We start from the raw sequence: 23,136 nt of genomic DNA, 5'->3' as shown, positions 1-23,136 counted from the left end.
TGAGTTATTTGTTATTTGATCAATGTTCTTAGTTTAGCATGCATCAGAACTGCCTGGAGAACCTATTAAACTACTCATTGTTGGGCTACACCCCCAAAGTTTCTGATTCAGTCGATGGGGATGAAGTTTCAGAATTTGTATTAATAACAAGCTCCCAGGCGATGCTGATGCCACTGGTCTAGGGACCACACTTTGAGAACTACTGGCTTAGGTAATAATGCTGCATGCTTTGAAATAGTCTATAATTCAGAATTTCCCCTTAAAGCAGAGGGATCTTGAGTCAATTACTAGTTAATATATATTTATGTTCATATCATATATGAAGCTGTTAAAGATGTCAATATGTAAATGTGCTAATTTTTTATAATTTGTTTTTTTATATTGTTTTGCTTTTAGGAACTCATATGTTCGGTTAAGGCATTTATGCACTAACACATGGGTAACCAGTACTAGTATCCCCATAGACACAGATGAAGAGAGGCCTGTTATGTTAAAGGTAAATGTCACTGAATATGGTTTAATTTTTAGCCAAATGCCATGCGAATAGGATTAGGATAGGAATGCTGTGTGACACGTTCCTTATACTCCATCTTCACCAATATTAGATATCATTGCAATTAATTACATCAAGCATGCATGTCTGCCAGTTGCTCAGGTAGCTGATCTAAATGGGTTGGAGGCAGCAAAGCTGTGATTCAGGAGGATGCTACGGAGACATCAAAAAGAATGGTAGCAGCATGTGGATGGAGAAGTAGAATCCAGGAGTGCCTTTTCTCTACTGTCAAAACTGGAGCAGAGGGCAAGTGTGAAAGGGAGAGGTTTCCAGTGGGGCTTTGGAACAGGGCAGGAAGTGGGCGCAGGAAATCTCTGTGTCCCCACAGCCTTTCGTAGTGGACGAAGCATGTGGGAGTTACTGTGTTTGCATGATCTATTCTTGTCTTATATTTCTTAAATAGTACTAGATGTGTTAGTCCTCAACGAATATTGTATAGTTGTTTATAAAACTAATCTTAATGGAAAAACACATTTCAGATTGGAACCTGCCAAACCAAAGAAGATAAAGAAGCGTTCGCCATCGTGTCTGTCCCACTGTCTGAAGTTCGAGACTTAGACTTTGCCAATGATGCCAATAAAGTACTAGCGACCACAGTTAAAAAGCTAGAAAATGGCACAATAACTCAGAATGAAAGGAGGTGAGTAACTTTTTAAATGGGTCTTAAATAATCAAGAGTCAGTTGTCAGTTGTTATAGTAAGCCTGATGTGAATGAATGACTCTAAGGGAATATTTATAACATTCTCAATAGCACACCTGCTTCTGAATGAGGTGGGAACTTACTCCTCTTGATCATAGCAAGTGAATGAAATTTGTCAAATTTAAATCTGGTGAAATATTTACTTGTCCTGTTTTAGCTTTGCTTGAAAACAGTTGTTTTAAGTTATTTTCTGGTCATTCTTTTTTAAATCCTTTGTGGGAGATTTGCAATACCTTTTGCTGTGCATGATTTGATATTTGGATTTAGAGTTCTAAAGGACCTAAAGAAAGTTTTGTGTTTCTCTGATGTTATTTATTCAAGATGCATTTCTCAGCTCTGGTACCAGAAAACAAACAGATATGTAAAACCAGAAAAATTATCTGCAGGCTGTAGCTCTCTGCCCTCATAGCTTGTTCAGAGAAACTGGATCCTTGATTCTTAGGCTCTGGTTTTGGAAATAAGTAAGAAAGAGAATGATATTGACAGCTAGCGATTATTGCATGCCTGCTTTGTGTCAGTTACTAGGTTGGACACTGTAAATATATTTTATCTAATCCTTCAAATAGCCTTGAAATAGGTATTCTCGTTTTACATAAAGGAAAACTGAGGAGGGTAAGCAAACAAGGTAAGGCTGCATAGTTAATACTAAGGGGGGATTCAGTCCTGTATGGTTTAAAGTCCATATGCTCTCCAGTGTGCCCAAGCACAAGCATCCTCTGTATTTCCTCTCTTCATGATCTGCTACATGCCTGTTAATTTAAACAAGAAAAAGCTATTTGCCAATTTCCCAGGCATTCAGACGTTGGAACTCTCATACACAGCTGGTGAGATGATAATTGATATATGCACCTTGGAAAACAGTTTGGCAGTAACTAGCAAAATTAAAGAAGCAAACACCCCGTGACTCACCAATTCCACTCCTAGGCTGAACATTCTTGAACATCTGTCCAAAAGACTCTCCTCCACATGTGTACCAGGACACATGTTCAAGAATGTTCAGCTTTGTTTGAAATAACCCCAAATGGAAAACCATCCAAATGTCCAACACCAGTTGAATAGAGGATGAAAACTGTGTTATTTTCAAACAATGGGATACAGTTTTGCGATGAAAATAAATGAACTACATCTATGTGCAATGGCGTGGCTAAATTTAACAAACGGATTCGGTGAAAACTAGACACAACAAATACATTCACTGTAATGCTACGTGTAACATTCAAAAACAAGCAAAAACAAACTCCACTCCATTTCTTTGGGGGCCTTTAAGCAATTAGAAGAACCATAAGGAAATGCAAGGAAGTCATTGTGACAAAAATCAGGATGGTGTTTCTTCTTAGAGGGGAGGGAGGAATTATGCTCCCTGAAGGTTTGAAAGGTGCCTGCAGGGTTCCATTTCCTGCTGTTGGTGGTGGCTTCATGGGATTCACTTATCAGTAGTCCTTAGCTATATGTTTTAGAACTTTTTAGATACACATCTTACAATACAGAAGAACAAAAAATCCAAGTTTGCTTCCCTCCATCCCTGTCAATGAGAAAAAAATCCTAAATATGCAAACAAATGGAATAGCTGTTTCTCAGCTTCCTCTCTGTTCTTACCTCTGTTTTTTCCCCTGCCAAACTTACATTTCAAAACAACTATTGTATATTCAGTCACACCTCCAACCCTGTTAGGGGAAATGAATAAAGGCCGGAAGCAGAAACAAGTGGCCACTTTTATGGGCTATAGACAATTAAATATCAGAGCTACGTTATGGCAGGAAACGGATTCTAATGTGCAGATAGGAATTTTTATTTGTCTGTTATTGATCTCACTTTTCCTTTTGTGCATCTATTTCCTTGTTTCTAACACTCTTACATATGCACAGCAATTTTCTTGGCTTCACTTAAAAAGTCTCCCTTGCTAAGCATTAAGGTATTCCTTGAAGAAAAGGACAGATAAAAATTCAGATTATGGGCTCTCCACCATCACTGGCTGGAATCCTGTGCAAGTCACTCTTCTTCAGTCATGGCTGGAGATTATCTTAACCTCTCAAGATGATTCTAAGGAAGGTGGTGGACTAGGACTAACTAGAGAGCATGCATTTTTATTTCCTTTGCTTCTTTCTTTCCCTACTGTTTTGGAGTGAAAAACGTCGTATTAATAGCAAAGAGAAGGCTTTGCCTAAGAAATATGAAGGTACAATTATTGATCTTAATTTAGTAATTTCAGAAAAGCCACCTCCTATCAAAATTCATTCAAAGCTGCCTGTCAGTAAGGTAGAGCTTGTTGGCAGAGTTGAATGCATTTGTATTATTTTCTCAGGTTTGGAATTGAATATAAAATTATTTCTGAAAATAACTGACAACTCTGACTTTTTTCCCCCTATGGAAAATGAAGCGATTATTATCTGTGTCAAAAAGCCTGTGTTGTTGGAATTTTTTTTTTTCTCTCTCTCTCTCTCTCTCTCTCTGTCTTCCCTCTTTACTTATCCCAGGAATGAATATGAGCTCTGGAAGTACAGCTCCTGTGTTATGCTTCAAGATCCTCAACCTTAAATATTTTCAGTGGAATTTTCTAATCTTATTCTACATGATCACACCCACAAAATAGAGAGGACTGGGAACATGTCATCAGAGAGAGAGGAGGGAAGATGGAGGGGTGTTAACTGCCATCCAGAACTTGAGGAAGTGACACAGGCAGTCCTTGACCAACATTCCTGCACTGTGTTTACCTCTGAGGGTGCACAAAATACTGGGGTTTCTCTCAAGCAGTGAGAGTTCAGAGATGGGATTAATTCAGTATTACTAAACTCCTGGTACATGCCAGGCACTTGGCCACGCAGCATGGGTATATGTGGTGCTAATGTGGTGGTGAAGGCCACAGACTATCCCATGTCTCTGAAACTTACCCTCTTGAGGGATGGTTCTCATTCCCCATGATAGGAGCTCAGGATCTAGAACAGGGGTCATCCACCATGTGATCACCAGATCAGATGTCGTTCTGATGTTGCTTCTCAGAGCAACATCATTTTCTCTTAAATTTTATTTGCCAGGTATGACTATCCTGACACCAGCAATCTTTAGTTTAACATTTGCCTGATGTCTGTTTTTCCATATCTTTTTATTTCAGGTTTCCTGGTCATTTTGTTTTATTGAGCAGCAGAAGGTTGATTGTAACAGTCTAATCTGATAGTCTATTTTATTTATTTTTTTGAGGCAGGGTCTTGCTGTGTTGCCAAGGCTGGAGTGCAGTGGTGCAATCATGGCTTACTGCAGCCTCGACCTCCTGGGTTCAGGTGATCCTCTCGCCTCAGACTCCCAAGTAGCTGGGAACACAGGCACGTGCCACCACACCCGGCTAATTTTTTGGATTTTTCTAGAGACAGGGTTCGCCATGTTGCCCAGGCTAATCTCAAACTCCTAAGTTTAAGCAATCTGTCTTTCTTGGCCTCCCAAAGTGCTGGGATTACAGGCGTGAACCACCGTGCCTGACTGATAGTCTGTTTACATTTGCAAGTTTAATGACTTTGTATTTGACAAATTTATTTGAATACATTTTTATTTTTGTTTTTCTTTCTTTAGTGTAGCTTGTTTTCATTTCCTTTACTTCCTTCTTGCTTTCTGCTAGATTAATAGTTTGTATTCCCCTCCCACCATTTTACTGTTTTCTCTACTGATTTAGAAGCTTTCGGTCATATTTTCATTCATTAGCAATTACGCTTGAATTCTTATCATACATTTTGACTGTATGTTCGTCTTGATAAACTTGAAGTTACTAATTTTTTTCTCCCTCCCATAAAAGAAAAGTGTTGCAGCATGCTTTGGTTTTGCCCTGACTTTCTCCCTCCCATCTTTCTTGTAGTAGTTGTCTAGAACCATAGTTCTGTGTTTATTCTCTTCATTTGTAAAATTTTATTTTAATTTGATAAACACAAAAGAATAAATGTATCAACATAAATCATGATGCACCACCTTTAGTTTCTACCGATAAATTGTATTCCTTTCTTTTAAAGACAATGAAACATCTTTTTTTTAAACAAAATATTTGTTTTATTTTTTAATCTTATTTCAGTAGTTTTTGGAGAGAGAAATTTAGTTTCTAAATTTTTTTTAGTGATTAATTTTATTTTTAAAATAATTTTACCACTTCTTCTGCCCCTTTCTTTATGTTTTCCTCCTGTCTTTATTACTTGTATCTCACTTATTCGTTCTCTTTTCATCTTGCTGAAATTTATTCTTTAGTCCATTCAGTGGAGAGGCCTATGGGTTATAATCTTTTTAGTTTTTACATATATGAAAATATCTTTATTTTGCCTTTACTTTTTTTTTTTTTTTTTTTAAGACAGAGTCTCACTCTGTCGCCCAGGCTGGAGTGCAGTGGTGTGATCTTGGCTCACTGCAAGCTCCGCCTCCCAGGCTCAGCGATTCTTCTGCCTCAGCCTCTTGAGTAGCTGGGATTATAGGCACCCACCACCACACCTGGCTAATTTTGTATTTTTAGTAGATATGGGGTTTCACCATGTTAGCCAGGATGGTCTCGAACTCCTGACCTCAGGTAATCTGCCCGCTTTGGCCTGCCAAAGTGCTGGGATTACAGACATGAGCTACCGCACCCAGCCGGAATTTACTCTCTTAGCACATTTCTGTTTTATTTTTTTGAGATGGAGTCTTGCTCTGTCTCCCAGGCTGGAGTGCAGTGGCACGATCTTGGCTCACTGCAACCTCCGCCTCCTGGGTTCAAGTGATTCTCCTGCCTCAGCCTCCTGAGTTGCTGGGATTACAGGTGTGAGCCACTGTGCCCTTGCTTTACTCTTAAGTGATACTTTATATATGAGATGTCAGATTGATTATTACTTTCTATCAGTATTTTAAAGCTATAATTTAATTGCTTTCTAGCATATCTTGTTGCTGTTAAGAAATCTGCTGTCAATAGACTTGTTATTCTTTATTGGTAATTTTTCTTGTCTTGGTAATTTTATATATTATTTTTCTTTGCTTTTGATGTCTTAAGATTTCACCATGATGTGTTTACAAAGGAGTTTTATTTTGTTTTTTCTCTTTTGACATTTAAGGTATACTTTTAATCTGAATACTTATTTCTTCCTTCAATTCTTGGAATTTTTCAGCCATTTTCCTGCAAATATTGCTTCTTTGTCTTTTTCTTCCTTTCTGTCTTTTGGAACTTTTATGAGATATATGTTGGATCCTCTTAATTCATCATTTTTGTCTCTTAACTTCCCTTTTATTATTTGCCTTTTAATATTTCTCTGTGCTATTATCTGGATCGATTTTTGATACTGCCTGAGTAGCTGGGACAACAGGAGCATGCCACCTCACCCAACTAATTTTTTAATTGTTTCGTGCAAACAGGGTTTCACTCTGTTGCCCTGGCTGATTTTGAACTCGGGCTCAAGCAATCCTCCTGCCTCCACCTCCCAAAATGCCAGGATTACAGGCATGAGTTGCTGTGCTCAGCATATAATTATTATCTCTCAGATTTTTTTTTGTATATCCACCTATTTTTCATTTATATTGGCCCTTTTAAAATATGTTGTCTTTTTAATATATTGCTTTCTTTATCTCTTTGAAGACTGAATACACACTCATTTAAAACTTATTTTGAAACTGTTTTGTTACTCGGATTTTGTCGGTGGTGGAGTAGCCTCCCAATGCTTTAGTATGGAGGCTGTCTTCTTCAATGTCAGCTTTCCTTATGTGCTTTGGACTTTTACTATGTGTGATTTTCTTAGGTGGGAGATTTCTGTTTTTCCTTTATCTACATTCACTTGTCGTCTTTGTCAGTTTTATGCTGGCTTCTACCTGGTTTCCTCAACTAGACCAGAGCCAGATCTGATATCGAGAGCTGAGAGTCCATGTTCTCTGGTAATACGATACTTTAATCATGGAGATAGCTGGTGGCTGGGTCCAGCCCTATCCATGTGCATCCATTGTTTCCTCCTATCACTGCACAGCCAAAGCCTGAATAAGGGCCACTGAACTTTAAGTTTTCCTTAAGAGGTTAGAGAAGCCATATGTTCGTCTCTGCTGCATATGTTTAGTTTATTTGCCTACCATGTGTTTTTGGTCCCTCTTACCTTGCAAGAGTTGAACATCATCCCTGTTCCTCACTGTTTTTCTTATTTTGTTCATTTTCCATAAAGCTTAAAAAGCAAACTAGTAAGATTGCGTGAGTTAGTAGGAGCTCACCACTGCCCAGTATAGAATCAGAGTTTGAGCTAAATTGAAAACAAACCAGCTCTTTGTTTTGCCACAAAAATGATGCTTGAGAAGGGGCGGAGCAAGATGGCCGAATAGGAACAGCTCCAGTCTCCAACTCCCAGCGCCAGCGACACAGAAGACCGGTGATTTCTGCATTTTCAACTGAGGTACTGGGTTCATCTCACTGGGGAGTGCCGGACGATCGGTGCTGGTCAGCTGCTGCAGCCCGACCAGCGAGAGCTGAAGCAGGGCGAGGCATCGCCTCACCTGGGAAGCGCAAGGGGGAAGGGAATCCCTTTTCCTAGCCAGGGGAACTGAGACACACAACACCTGGAAAATCGGGTAACTCCGACCCCAATATTGCGCTTTAAGCAAACAGGCACACCAGGAGATCATATCCCACACCTGGCCGGGAGGGTCCCACGCCCACGGAGCCTCCCTCATTGCTAGCACAGCAGTCTGTGATCTACCGGCAAGGCAGCAGCGAGGCTGGGGGAGGGGCGCCCGCCATTGCTGAGGCTTAAGTAGGTAAACAAAGCTGCTGGGAAGCTCCAACTGGGTGGAGCTCACAGCAGCTCAAGGAAACCTGCCTGTCTCTGTAGACTCCACCTCTGGGGACAGGGCACAGCTACACAACAACAACAACAACAACAACAACAAAGCAGCAGAAAACTCTGCAGACGCAAACGACTCTGTCTGACAGCTTTGAAGAGAGCAGTGGATCTCCCAACACGGAGGCTGAGATCTGAGAACGGACAGACTGCCTGCTCAAGTGGGTCCCTGACCCCTGAGTAGCCTAACTGGGAGACATCCCCCACTAGGGGCAGTCTGACACCCCACACCTCACAGGGTGGAGTACACCCCTGAGAGGAAGCTTCCAAAGCAAGAATCAGACAGGTACACTCGCTGTTCAGAAATATTCTATCTTCTGCAGCCTCTGCTGCTGATACCCAGGCAAACAGGGTCTGGAGTGGACCTCAAGCAATCTCCAACAGACCTACAGCTGAGGGTCCTGACTGTTAGAAGGAAAACTATCAAACAGGAAGGACACCTACACCAAAACCCCATCAGTACATCACCATCATCAAAGACCAGAGGCAGATAAAACCACAAAGATGGGGAAAAAGCAGGGCAGAAAAGCTGGAAATTCAAAAAATAAGAGCACATCTCCCCCGGCAAAGGAGCGCAGCTCATCGCCAGCAACAGATCAAAGCTGGACGGAAAATGACTTTGACGAGATGAGAGAAGAAGGCTTCAGTCCATCAAATTTCTTAGAGCTAAAGGAGGAATTACGTACCCAGCGCAAAGAAACTAAAAATCTTGAAAAAAAAGTGGAAGAATTGACGGCTAGACTAATTAATGCAGAGAAGGTCATAAACGAAATGAAAGAGATGAAAATCATGACACGAGAAATACGTGACAAATGCACAAGCTTCAGTAACCGACTCGATCAACTGGAAGAAAGAGTATCAGCGATTGAGGATCAAATGAATGAAATGAAGCGAGAAGAGAAACCAAAAGAAAAAAGAAGAAAAAGAAATGAACAAAGCCTGCAAGAAGTATGGGATTATGTAAAAAGACCAAATCTACGTCTGATTGGGGTGCCTGAAAGTGAGGGGGAAAATGGAACCAAGTTGGAAAACACTCTTCAGGATATCATCCAGGAGAACTTCCCCAACCTAGTAGGGCAGGCCAACATTCAAATCCAGGAAATACAGAGAACGCCACAAAGATACTCCTCGAGAAGAGCAACTCCAAGACACATAATTGCCAGATTCACCAAAGTTGAAATGAAGGAAAAAATCTTAAGGGCAGCAAGAGAGAAAGGTCGGGTTACCCACAAAGGGAAGCCCATCAGACTCACAGCAGATCTCTCGGCAGAAACTCTCCAAGCCAGAAGAGAGTGGGGGCCAATATTCAACATTCTTAAAGAAAAGAATTTTAAACCCAGAATTTCATATCCAGCCAAACTAAGTTTCATAAGTGAAGGAGAAATAAAATCCTTTCCAGATAAGCAAATGCTTAGAGATTTTGTCACCACCAGGCCTGCCTTACAAGAGACCCTGAAGGAAGCACTCAACATGGAAAGGAACAACCGGAACCAGCAATTGCAAAAACATGCCAAAATGTAAAGACCATCGAGGCTAGGAAGAAACTGCATCAACTAACGAGCAAAATAACCAGTTAATATCATAATGGCAGGATCAAGTTCACACATAACAATCTTAACCTTAAATGTCAATGGACTAAATGCTCCAATTAAAAGACACAGACTGGCAAACTGGATAAAGAGTCAAGACCCATCAGTCTGCTGTATTCAGGAGACCCATCTCACACGCAGAGACATACATAGGCTCAAAATAAAGGGATGGAGGAAGATTTACCAAGCAAATGGAGAACAAAAAAAAGCAGGGGTTGCAATCCTAGTCTCTGATAAAACAGACTTTAAACCATCAAAGATCAAAAGAGACAAAGAAGGCCATTACATAATGGTCAAGGGATCAATTCAACAGGAAGAGCTAACTATCCTAAATATATATGCACCCAATACAGGAGCACCCAGATTCATAAAGCAAGTCCTTAGAGACTTACAAAGAGACTTAGACTCCCATACAATAATAATGGGAGACTTCAACACTCCACTGTCAACATTAGACAGATCAACGAGACAGAAAGTTAACAAGGATGTCCAGGAATTGAACTCATCTCTGCAGCAAGCAGACCTAATAGACATCTATAGAACTCTCCACCCCAAATCAACAGAATATACATTCTTCTCAGCACCACATCGTACTTACTCCAAAATTGACCATATAATTGGAAGTAAAGCACTCCTCAGCAAATGTACAAGAACAGAAATTATAACAAACTGTCTCTCAGACCACAGTGCAATCAAACTAGAACTCAGGACTAAGAAACTCAATCAAAACCGCTCAACTACATGGAAACTGAACAACCTGCTCCTGAATGACTACTGGGTACATAACGAAATGAAGGCAGAAATAAAGATGTTCTTTGAAACCAATGAGAACAAAGATACAACATACCAGAATCTCTGGGACACATTTAAAGCAGTGTGCAGAGGGAAATTTATAGCACTAAATGCCCACAAGAGAAAGCAGGAAAGATCAAAAATTGACACTCTAACATCGCAATTAAAAGAACTAGAGAAGCAAGAGCAAACACATTCCAAAGCTAGCAGAAGGCAAGAAATAACTAAGATCAGAGCAGAACTGAAGGAGATAGAGACACAAAAAACCCTCCAAAAAATCAATGAATCCAGGAGTTGGTTTTTTGAAAAGATCAACAAAATTGACAGACCACTAGCAAGACTAATAAAGAAGAAAAGAGAGAAGAATCAAATCGACGCAATTAAAAATGATAAAGGGGATATCACCACCGACCCCACAGAAATACAAACTACCATCAGAGAATACTATAAACACCTCTACGCAAATAAACTGGAAAACCTAGAAGAAATGGATAATTTCCTGGACACTTACACTCTTCCAAGACTAAACCAGGAAGAAGTTGAATCCCTGAATAGACCAATAGTAGGCTCTGAAATTGAGGCAATAATTAATAGCCTACCAACCAAAAAAAGTCCAGGACCAGATGGATTCACAGCTGAATTCTACCAGAGGTATAAGGAGGAGTTGGTACCATTCCTTCTGAAACTATTCCAATCAATAGAAAAAGAGGGAATCCTCCCTAACTCATTTTATGAGGCCAACATCATCCTGATACCAAAGCCTGGCAGAGATACAACAAAAAAAGAGAATTTTAGACCAATATCCCTGATGAACATCGATGCAAAAATCCTCAATAAAATACTGGCAAACCGGATTCAACAACACATCAAAAAGCTTATCCACCATGATCAAGTGGGCTTCATCCCTGGGATGCAAGGCTGGTTCAACATTCGCAAATCAATAAACATAATCCAGCATATAAACAGAACCAAAGACAAGAACCACATGGTTATCTCAATAGATGCAGAAAAGGCTTTTGACAAAATTCAACAGCCCTTCATGCTAAAAACGCTCAATAAATTCGGTATTGATGGAACGTACCTCAAAATAATAAGAGCTATTTATGACAAACCCACAGCCAATATCATACTGAATGGGCAAAAACTGGAAAAATTCCCTTTGAAAACTGGCACAAGACAGGGATGCCCTCTCTCACCACTCCTATTCAACATAGTGTTGGAAGTTCTGGCTAGGGCAATTAGGCAAGAGAAAGAAATCAGGGGTATTCAGTTAGGAAAAGAAGAAGTCAAATTGTCCCTGTTTGCAGATGACATGATTGTATATTTGGAAAACCCCATTGTCTCAGCCCAAAATCTCCTTAAGCTGATAAGCAACTTCAGCAAAGTCTCAGGATACAAAATTAATGTGCAAAAATCACAAGCATTCTTATACACCAATAACAGACAAACACAGAGCCAAATCATGAATGAACTTCCATTCACAATTGCTTCAAAGAGAATCAAATACCTAGGAATCCAACTTACAAGGGATGTAAAGGACCTCTTCAAGGAGAACTACAAACCACTGCTCAGTGAAATAAAAGAGGACACAAACAAATGGAAGAACATACCATGCTCATGGATAGGAAGAATCAATATCGTGAAAATGGCCATACTGCCCAAGGTAATTTATAGATTCAATGCCATCCCCATCAAGCTACCAATGAGTTTCTTCACAGAATTGGAAAAAACTGCTTTAAAGTTCATATGGAACCAAAAAAGAGCCTGCATCTCCAAGACAATCCTAAGTCAAAAGAACAAAGCTGGAGGCATCACGCTACCTGACTTCAAACTATACTACAAGGCTACAGTAACCAAAACAGCATGGTACTGGTACCAAAACAGAGATATAGACCAATGGAACAGAACAGAGTCCTCAGAAATAATACCACACATCTACAGCCATCTGATCTTTGACAAACCTGAGAAAAACAAGAAATGGGGAAAGGATTCCCTATTTAATAAATGGTGCTGGGAAAATTGGCTAGCCATAAGTAGAAAGCTGAAACGATCCTTTCCTTACTCCTTATACGAAAATTAATTCAAGATGGATTAGAGACTTAAATGTTAGACCTAATACCATAAAAATCCTAGAGGAAAACCTAGGTAGTACCATTCAGGACATAGGCATGGGCAAAGACTTCATGTCTAAAACACCAAAAGCAACGGCAGCAAAAGCTAAAATTGACAAATGGGATCTAATTAAACTAAAGAGCTTCTGCACAGCAAAAGAAACTACCATCAGAGTGAACAGGCAACCTACAGAATGGGAGAAAATTTTTGCAATCTACTCATCTGACAAAGGGCTAATATCCAGAACCTACAAAGAACTCAAACAAATTTACAAGAAAAAAACAAACAACCCCATCAAAAAGTGGGCAAAGGATATGAACAGACATTTCTCAAAAGAAGACATTCATACAGCCAACAGACATATGAAAAAATGCTCATCATCACTGGCCATCAGAGAAATGCAAATCAAAACCACAATGAGATACCATCTCACACCAGTTAGAATGGCGATCATTAAAAAGTCAGGAAACAACAGGTGCTGGAGAGGATGTGGAGAAATAGGAACACTTTTACACTGTTGGTGGGATTGTAAACTAGTTCAACCATTATGGAAAACAGTATGGCGATTCCTCAAGGATCTAGAACTAGATGTACCATATGACCCAGCCATCCCATTACTGGGGATATACCCAAAGGATTATAAATTATGCTGCTATAAAGACACATGCACACGTATGTTTATTGCAGCACTATTCACAATAGCAAAGACTTGGAATCAACCCAAATGTCCATCAGTGACAGATTGGATTAAGAAAATGTGGCACATATACACCATGGAATACTATGCAGCCATAAAAAAGGATGAGTTTGCGTCCTTTGTAGGGACATGGATGCAGCTGGAAACCATCATTCTTAGCAAACTATCACAAGAACAGAAAACCAAACACCGCATGTTCTCACTCATAGGTGGGAACTGAACAACGAGATCACTTGGACTCAGGAAGGGGAACATCACACACCGGGGCCTATCATGGGGAGGGGGGAGGGGGGAGGGATTGCATTGGGAGTTATACCTGATGTAAATGACGAGTTGATGGGTGCAGCAGACTAACATGGCACAAGTATACATATGTAACAAACCTGCATGTTATGCACATGTACCCTACAACTTAAAGTATAATAATAATAAATAAATTAAAAAAAAAAAAAAAATGATGCTTGAGGCACAAGGTCAAAAAAAAGGTTTCAACAGTTTCAGAGGTCAAAAGAGAAGGTTGCTATTCCTGGCTTCCATGGCCTTGTCATGAAGAGGTGGGCTTTATATGTAGGGTTGACGTATCATGATTTGCAATCTAGACTGTTAATATTCGTCATGATCATTCCATTAACCATCTTCATTTTTCAGGGCATTTGAATGACTTTGAAACAGAGCAATCTGTAGTTGCTCACAAAATTTTACTTTCTTAGATATCTAAATATTTGATTACAGTTATTGAAACAGTAAGAGAAAAGGAATCTTAATAATTTAAAAAAGAAAATACAAATATTTATGCCCAAACTGCACTTGCATTGGGCATATAGAAAGTGAAGTTCAACTTTTTTTCATTGTGCTGAAGTAACCTCAGCTCCAAATTTGTTTTGTTTTGTTTTAAGAGCAACAGAATGATTTGGAGGACATTAAATCACAATTTCAAAAGAAGTTCACACCACATTTGGATGCACATGAAACGCGTTTTGCGTTTCTGTGGCTGCCTTCAGAGATTCAACGTAACTATGTCTGTGAATTATGTCAGACACAATTTTCCAAAAGAAACAGACTGGGTTAAAATTTAAAATAGGCATACCAAGAAAACATAGAATCCCAGGAATTTTGGAGGGAAGTTTATGATCCCTGGAAGTATACTGAAATTTCTCTGGGTGACTAAATTATGGATTCTAGGTGTGTCCACTTGGCTTCACGAAGCGCATTCTCTTTCAAGACATAAATCGGGAGATAAGATCAAGATGTTTTCCTACCAAAGGTATTGAAAGAGAAGAAAAGAGATGTTTTCCAACTGAATACATTCTATACTTTCCTGGAATTATTGAAGCTCTTAAAATGTAGTGTTCTTATGAATGTGTTCATGATTAGCATCATTGTATTCACATGCTAGCAACAGCAAATAAAGATGGTAACACTATATGGATAAAGCTAATTTAACAATTTATTGGTCAGCTTTTGTCTTATTCCAAAAAAATTATGTGTTTATTGAATAATTAAGTTGTACTTTACCACTAATACAATTTAAAAAATGCCTTGACCCTTCCAATACAGATTCCTCCTCTGTTTACCCATTTTTGCAATAGCTGGAACCCCTGCCCCCTCCCTCAGTTGACTAACACAAATGGAAAATGACAAAGAGCAGGCAGAGGAAGGAGGAGGAAAAAAGTGAAGAGAGGAAGGGCTTTCAAGACACTTCCTGTACTAAATGCCACTGAAGTTCAAGTAATAGTTGTAATAATAACCAAAATATAGATTTAAAAGTGAACATTGGTGTATGGTTTTAGAATTTCGTGATTTTGATAGGTCATTTAATACTTCCAGTATTTTGAGTGTCAGATTGCTTACTCTGTCTCTATTCGCAGGTCATTTAAGTTTTTCCTATTCTGTACATTGGGTAAGTTGAAATGTGGGGAGTACTAGGAAATGTCGTTTGAGTTAACAGTAAAAAAATAAAGAAAAAGAATTGAAATTTAGGAATTTAGTATAGCTGTTTTCCCTTAAGCAGAAATATGCTGCTTTTCTAGTCAGTTGTGGAAAGTCATCTGGTGGTGTCATCCTACCTACTCGTGTGTAGTTGCGACTCACATGGCTTTATTTGATAATAGTCTGCAAACACTTGAGAACTGGAGGCACAAGTAGAGGTTGGAGATGCTGGAGAAGGAATTTTCTTTGTAAAGGTTTAGGTAGACAGTAACTGTCTTAGAGACTATTTTGTCAATTAAATACCTTTTTTGTTATAAAATACCTTGTTTTCAAGTGTTTCAGTTCTTATTACTTAATAAAAAGAAATTTCCATGGATTTGAGTTCCACTCCTGAAGAAAAAGTAAAAAAATCCATCTATCTGCCTCTCTATCTATCTATACCTACCTACCTACCTATCATATATCTATACATTTTCCAAAATTAAGCACACTGTAAAGTAAAATTTCCTTTTCATTTTGTAATAGGTTTGTAACCAAATTATTGGAAGATCTCATCTTCTTTGTTGCTGATGTGCCTAATAATGGACAAGAAGTTCTGGATGTGGTTATCACTAAGCCAAACCGAGAGCGTCAAAAATTGATGAGGGAACAAAACATACTGGCGCAGGTGAATTTTTTCATATACTAAATTTGTATATTTTATTTTCTGAATTACAGTATCAGGAAAGTACTTGTATTAGTTATCTATTACTATGAAGCAAATGATCCCAAAACTTAGTGGCTGAAAACAAGATATTCCCTATCTCACAGTTTCTGTGGACTAGCGATCTAGGCGTGGCTTACATGGGCTGATCTCGCTCAGGTCTCTCACCAGGCTGCAGTCAAGGTGTTTGCTGGGGCTGCAGGCATCTCAAGGTTCAACTGAGAGAGGACTCGCCTTCCAGTCCTCTCACATGGGCGTCTCTCAGGAGTGCCTCAAGACAAGGCAGCTTGCTTTCCTTAGAACTGAGGGATCCAAGAGAAAACTAGAGGGGACGCTCACATGGAAGCTACCATCTTTGAATAACCTAATCTTAGAAGTAACATCAGTTCTACTGTGTTCTATTAGTTAGAAATGAGTTAATAAATCTAACCCATAGTTAAGGAGAGAGGATTCTATGAGGCTGTGAATATCAGGAGGCAGGAATATCAGAGACCATTGTAGAGACAGCCTACCATGGACCTCCAAAAACCCTGTATAGTCAGACTATCTCCAGAAAATATGCTGGAAAAATTCCTAGGTAGAATTTCCAGGTGAACTTGGAAAGTGCGATCTCCATCTGCTTCCTACTTCTTTCCTTCTCTTCCCTAGGAAAGTAGGGCAGTCTGTTCATCAGCTGACAAGTGCTCTGTACAATATTCTAGGTTTTTTCCCCTGAAAGTACAGAACTGGTCATATATTACATCTTCTTGAAATTGTTAATAACACATCAAATTGATTCACTTCCTAATGATATGCACATATGGACATGACTATATTTATGTATTATTTTTATTCTATTAATTGCTATTTAAATTAATGAGTTCATTAATGAAGTACAGACTCAAGGAAGATACTTAAAACATAAAAATCATGCTCTTGATACACATATTCTTATTGATTTGGGAAAGGCAAATAGTAGACATAATATTAGTTATTATATGTAGCTGATTGTGTGAAAATACGAAATCAACATTTTTCTCAAATAAGATAAAGGTTGCAAATCTAATAGGACTTTTTTCGAGTAATTATTCTATAAAAACATTTGATTTCAAATAATTTTAGGACCTTGGATGATTTATGAATCATATCTGAACCAACATATGTCAAATATTTTATTGTTGTATGATAAATATAAAATTAAAGGCTCAGTGAATACAAAGTTATTAAAGAAACTTTACTTCATATCGTATTTCATGAATTCCAAAGAATAATTCCTTACTATTTTGCTTTCATGTGTTAATGCTCATGCCCTTGACTCTGCTCTTTCATAGACAATTTCCTCATTCTAGCAGCTCATCTCCAGGTGATCCCTCCTGCTGTCTTGCTGCCGAAAAGAGTTATATTCCTCAGTGCTTTTTAAATGCTTCCTAACTGCTAACCCTCTTACAAGAATCTGGCTTCCTGGGTGCCACCAGCTGCCCATGTGGCTCCTAATTTGTCACATTTGAATGCTGATACGTTCATCGATTTGGCCACATCTTTGTGTACAAACAACAATGAATTAACTTTTTTAAAGTAGTTTACAAACAATGTTTGGAAGTCATTTTCTGATGTCAGTTTTAATGAAAAGTAAATGTTTTCTTTATATTATTTTGATTTTGAAAGGTTCTAGAAAATAATAGAAGAAACTATAGAGCCCCTAGAAATCAAGCTACATTTTAGTTCATCTGAATATGTTCATGTAACTTGGTGAAATTAAACATCTTCATATATCTTATTTTATAAAATATGAGTTCTAAACAAAATGAAGCATTTTATTTAAAGAATGTTTTTGTCACTCAATGTAGGGGACCCTTTTAGCAGTGCTTTTCTGATCCTTGATATGTTGGTCCTGTAAAGTAAATCCTCTTTGTTTTTCCCCTTTACACTAACAATACTCAAATTTATGTGTTTTTTGAATCAGTGTTCTTATTTGTTTAAAAAAAAGGTTGCAAAACGTTTTATTCATCAGAATAGGTGGCTGTTTTTATTCCTGATAGGTATTTGGAATTCTTAAGGCACCCTTTAAAGAGAAAGCGGGAGAAGGCTCAATGCTACGACTTGAAGATCTGGGGGATCAAAGATATGCACCCTACAAGTACATGCTGCGGCTCTGTTACCGTGTCCTGAGACACTCTCAGCAGGATTACCGGAAAAATCAGGTCGGAGAGTAGCCCCCATTTCAAACTGTTTCATATTTAAAGTATGGGCAAGGTTCTTTGGTTATAATTCTACAGCATAGAAAATATGAATGGGAAATTTCACTTAGAAATTTTATGTTGGGCAATACATAAAAATGATTTGTAAGTATTTTTGAATTGTATTGACCATGGCTTTATTCTTCCATATGAAATTAGAATCACTGGGGGAGGATGTCCTGAGTACTAATATGTGCCTGTTATTGGCTCCTGGTGGCCAGGACATCCTGGATCTATTATGTAAGGCGGAATGGAACATTTTTGGCTTGAGGAACATGTGAGGTGCAGCATCCCTGTGTATGGACCAAAGAGGTTATAATTTAATGGAAAAGATATGATGGGAGACAAAGAAAAGACACAGAGGAAAAACAGAGTTATGGGAATTCACAAGAGAGAGAGCCCAGTGGTGGCTTTGGGAACCAAGGAAGGATTCTTGGAGAAGGAAGCCTTTGGGTAGGATGAGAATCATTTTCGTAAATTGTACGGGAAGAGGTATTTGTGAAGAGAGATCTATGAAGTGAGAATGACAGATGCTAGAAAGGGCATGTTTGCCCCAAGATATTTGCAACTGCTGAGGTCAGGGAACCCAGGTGGATCTAGGGGTACAGCTAACAGTTACCAGTTGCAAGTGAAATTTCTCTTAAGTCTCATTTTTATCTTAAAAATACAAGCCAGGTGTTGTGGCTCAAGCCTGTAATCCCAGCACTTGAGGAGGCCACGGTGGGGGGATTACTCGAGGCCAGGAGTTCTAGACCAGCCTAGGCAATATAGGGAGGTCCCCATCTCTACAAAAATGAAAAATAACTGGGTGTGGTGGTGTGTGCCTGTAGTCCCAGCTACTAAGGAGGCTAAGGCTGGAGGACAGCTTCAGCCTCGGAGTTTGAGGCTATAGTGAGTTACGATCACACTAGTACACTCCAGCCCGAGTAACAGACCCTGCCTCATACAAAACAAAGCAATCACAAGCTTAATCTTTCACAATATGTTCCATAATGTAAATGTCTAACATAAAATTGCATAAAACTCATCATGGTTTGATAAATTAGTGTTTCTCTTAATCTATTTGAGGACAGAGTGCATCACTGTAAGTTTCATTGACAAGTTTGGTCCATGAGGAAGGATGGTGTGGGAGAGGGCTGGAAGGGCAGGGCGGGCTAAGCCACTAGGGCCTAGGATGTCAATCCTAGAAGGTGGAGGTTATTTGGGAAGAGTTAGTAGTCTTTATTGTGTACGTACCAGGCTCAGTTCTACATACTTGTCATGAATTAATTCAGTAACACTGAATTAAGATGAAGGACTGAGGCACAGAAAGGTTAAGTAACTTGTCCGAGGTGATAGTTTAAGAATGGAGCCAGTATGCAAACCCAGGCTCTGAATCATCGCACTGTTGCACCTTGGTAGTTTGAACATTTTTGGGGAAGAAAAAAAGATTTGTTTTAAGAAGACTGTGTTAAAATATTTTGGCTTCATAATTGTGTTTGAAGAGTAAGAAAGGTCTGAAAAGAGTATGTAAAAACATTAGTTAGAAGATAAATCATATGGCAAGGAATAGGAGTAAGAGCAAGGGGACGATATAAACAAATCCTTAAATATTTTCTAATATAATCCTAGTTATAAACACCCTTCTTGCTGGTCCAAATGCTGTCACTAGAATTATTTTTCCCAACTTCACTGGGTTCCTTTAAGATGGCAAGATGAAGTAGATAGCGTTGTTCATATTTTTTTGGAAGAAGAATTAAGTACCAGAACATTAAATGGCCTTCCTTCAAGCACTCAGAGGCAGTGATGGGGCATGCTCCTAGTATCAGACCCTGAGTTCTTAGTGGAGATCTGGAGTGGGGAAGGAGAATGAGAGGCTGCTCAGTGTTTTCTCCTTGCTCTCAGTTTTCTTCTTGGGTTTGGAGAAATACTCTTGTGAGCAATGCTGTATTACGGAGATTGACATTAACAGGAAAAAAAAAAAAAAAACAAAAACCTAACAGGTCTATAGAGGTTACCCAGGGCCCTCAGGCCCATCAGGTCCCATGATGTGCACCCTGCTTGATGGCTGTTAGCCTTTGGAAGGGTGCTTAGGGCCTCTTCCCTTTCCTGCAGCCCAGTGCTTCAGGATGGCGGGGAGCCAGATCACTTTGGATTTGGTTATTTCGCTAGTCACTAGTAGGTTCCCTGGGCGGCATGTCTTAACTGGTGTCAGTTCTGTCTCTCAAGATCTGGCACACATGGTTCTTTCTCACTCCCCTCTCGGTCTTGGCCAAGTATCAGTGTGTACGTACACACACACCCCCCCACACACACGTGTGTGCACACCTCCCCCCCGACACACATACCCCTACCTAGTCATATTACTCCTTTCAGGTACATGTTTATGCACTTCAAGGACCTGCTTTCTGGGTTTCTTTGGAGCATAGAGATAGAGCATAGATGATAAAGGAATAAAGAATCCATAGCATTTGTTAAGGGTTATATTTTATTTTTCTTCCCTTTCTATTGTGTGTTCTAATTGAATCTCAGTGATAGCTGAGAAATGTTTTCTCATTTCTATTGAATTAAGAATGCTTTGTGGAAAGCATAAAACAGCTTTCTGATGTTTTCAGAACATGATTTTAAAATGTTCTGTATTATTATGTAGTATATGTTATATAGTATTATAGCTATAATTACTTTGTTTTTTTTTTTTATCTTTACCTATATGTTATAGTCCTAATAGGAAGTTCATTTGTGACTTAACACTAACCCATGTATTTAATATTGAATCTCTATTTATTACTATTTATAAAATTTGATACCACCTCTAATTTCATTTAGTTATTTATTAACATCTTTGGATGTTTACCTTATACCAGGGTATGACTACAGTAGGCATGAAAGTGTATAAATCAATATGTATCCTTAAAATGATATACTAACAGAAGACATTTACTTTACTTAACTGGCTACCCAATACACAAAGCCATCATTCTGAAAGGCCACAAAAATGCTGCTTAGCATGTAATTAGATTTGTGCAATCAATATCATTTTCAAGGAATAGGTACATTCCAGTAAATTTTACCTAAGGCAAAATCACTTTCTAATCAATAAATTCTCTCATCATAGAAACAAAGACACATTTCCAGGGAGGATCCCAAGGAATCAAAGTAAGAACCTTTCATGGTAGAAGGGGGTGAAGCTCACCAGTTCCATGGCAGTGTGAGATGTGCTGCTTGTAGACAGAACATGGGAGATGAACAATAGTGGTTTGGGATATAGGAAAATTAGTGTGATGAATAAGGAGTAGATCAAACAATAATATGATTGAACCTCCCCAGTGGCATTCTCTTACTTTTAGAATAACCTCTTTGCTCTTTATCATGGCTCATAAGGATTCTTTTGACCTACCTCTCCAACTTCAACTTTGCCTTCTGCCCCTTACCACTGCCTAGCTACAGTGGCCACCTTCTGTTGATAGAACACAAGCTTGGTTCTACTACCACAGGGCCTTTGCACTGGCTGCTCCCACTGCCTAGATGACTTCCCTCTAGGTCTTCCAATGGCTGCCTCGTTCTCTTCATTCCCATCCTAGCTCACATGTCACTTCTTCAGCATCCACCCTATCTAACGTTGACACCTTTCTCCATTCCTCTGTTTGTTTCATTTCACTTGTCAACATGGAATGGAATATAGTAGGCCTTCAAGAACAAGAAACATTTATTGGGCGAATGGATCTAATCAATAAAATGATTAATCACATTGCCCTGCTTGGTGGCTTTTTAAAGATAAAAATTATATGATGGGGGAGGGGGAGGGATAGCATTAGGAGATATACCTAATGTAAATGACAAGTTAATGGGTGCAGCACACCAACATGGCACATGTATACATATGTAAGAAACCTGCACGTTGTGCACATGTACCCTGGAACTTAAAGTATAATAATAAAAAAAATTATATGACATTTTACCATTATTTTAAAGAAAAGATCTTGCAGATCATTCTAGCCTATTCACAAAAAAGGAATCAACCCAAGTCCGTCTAGGATCTTCAAGTAACAACCCAGATCTCATGTCTCATGAATGAAATATCAGGCAGTCATTTTCTTTTCTATAATTATGCCCAAATCATTGGCTGTGACTTTAAGTAAGAGATTGAAGAAAAGCCTCTGTTAGACTGATGAAATCCAAAGTCATTGTGTCATAAAAACTTATTTTAATTAGATTTATTTTTTCCACTTAGTCTGTAAATATATCTATTGATAATTATGTCTAGGTGTATAACTTTTTGGTAGAAGTTCAATAATGTATATGCCAGTATGTTTTCATGTCTTTCCTCAAAAAGTTCTATTTATTGAAAAATTTACTTGCTTTTCTTTTGAGAAAATTTTTAGTGAACTTTCTGTTATGAATAAATTAATCAATGTTGTTGACCCTAATAGAACGTGTTATTTGTAAACTGTTTGGCAGTGTATTCTGACAGCCTTTCTTCTTTGCAGGAATATATTGCTAAGAATTTCTGTGTCATGCAGTCCCAGATTGGCTATGATATTTTGGCAGAAGATACTATCACAGCTTTGTTGCACAACAACAGAAAACTACTAGAGAAACACATCACAGCAAAAGAAATAGAAACATTTGTCAGTTTACTCAGGAGAAATCGGGAGCCAAGGTTTGAAATGATTCATGCGGTATTCTTTCCTAGTGGAGACTGTGGCTTTGTGTTTTATTTTTAGAACTTTTAAAAGTTAGAATTCTTTCATATCACTAACTTTTATGGACAAACTATGTTGGGCTTATTGCTATAATAATTGTATATAATAAAGAGTTACTACCTCGTAAGAGATCAAAGCCCTTTATAGACATACTTAAGTATGATTGATTTTCACTCTGAATCCTCATGATTTTATAGACCTTTATGGTTTCTCAAAATACATTCATATTATTTAGATCCTTGCACATTTGTGTGAGATACACTGGTTGTATATTATTACCCCCATTTTAGAGATGAGAAAATAGAAGCCTAGCGAGCAACTTGCCCAGGCGTACCCTAATAGGAATAGAACGC

At 38.6% G+C, this 23,136-nt stretch overlaps 1 protein-coding gene across 3 annotated transcripts in view; it reads left to right on the top strand.

The window, feature by feature from the left end:
- The window catches only part of ITPR2 (inositol 1,4,5-trisphosphate receptor type 2), a 491,137-nt gene that overhangs the window by 145,309 nt on the left and 322,692 nt on the right, over nt 1–23,136 (top strand). For 2 of the 3 annotated variants that reach the window (XM_009180421.4, XM_009180422.4), the window contains exons 12-16: nt 397–496; nt 1,033–1,193; nt 15,708–15,849; nt 17,904–18,065; nt 22,568–22,740. In XM_009180421.4, the coding sequence (XP_009178685.1) occupies nt 397–496; nt 1,033–1,193; nt 15,708–15,849; nt 17,904–18,065; nt 22,568–22,740 (738 nt within the window). Of the gene's footprint in view, nt 1–396; nt 497–1,032; nt 1,194–15,707; nt 15,850–17,880; nt 18,066–22,567; nt 22,741–23,136 lie in introns of those variants that run through there. The other variant, XM_021923257.2, reaches the window with a different exon arrangement.

Source organism: Papio anubis, chromosome 9 (genome assembly GCF_008728515.1).
Source record: "Papio anubis isolate 15944 chromosome 9, Panubis1.0, whole genome shotgun sequence".
In the NCBI taxonomy this organism is placed as follows: Eukaryota; Metazoa; Chordata; class Mammalia; order Primates; family Cercopithecidae; genus Papio; species Papio anubis.
The sequence above is the reverse complement of the archived record's forward strand: the minus strand, read 5'-3'. Positions and strand labels throughout refer to the sequence as shown.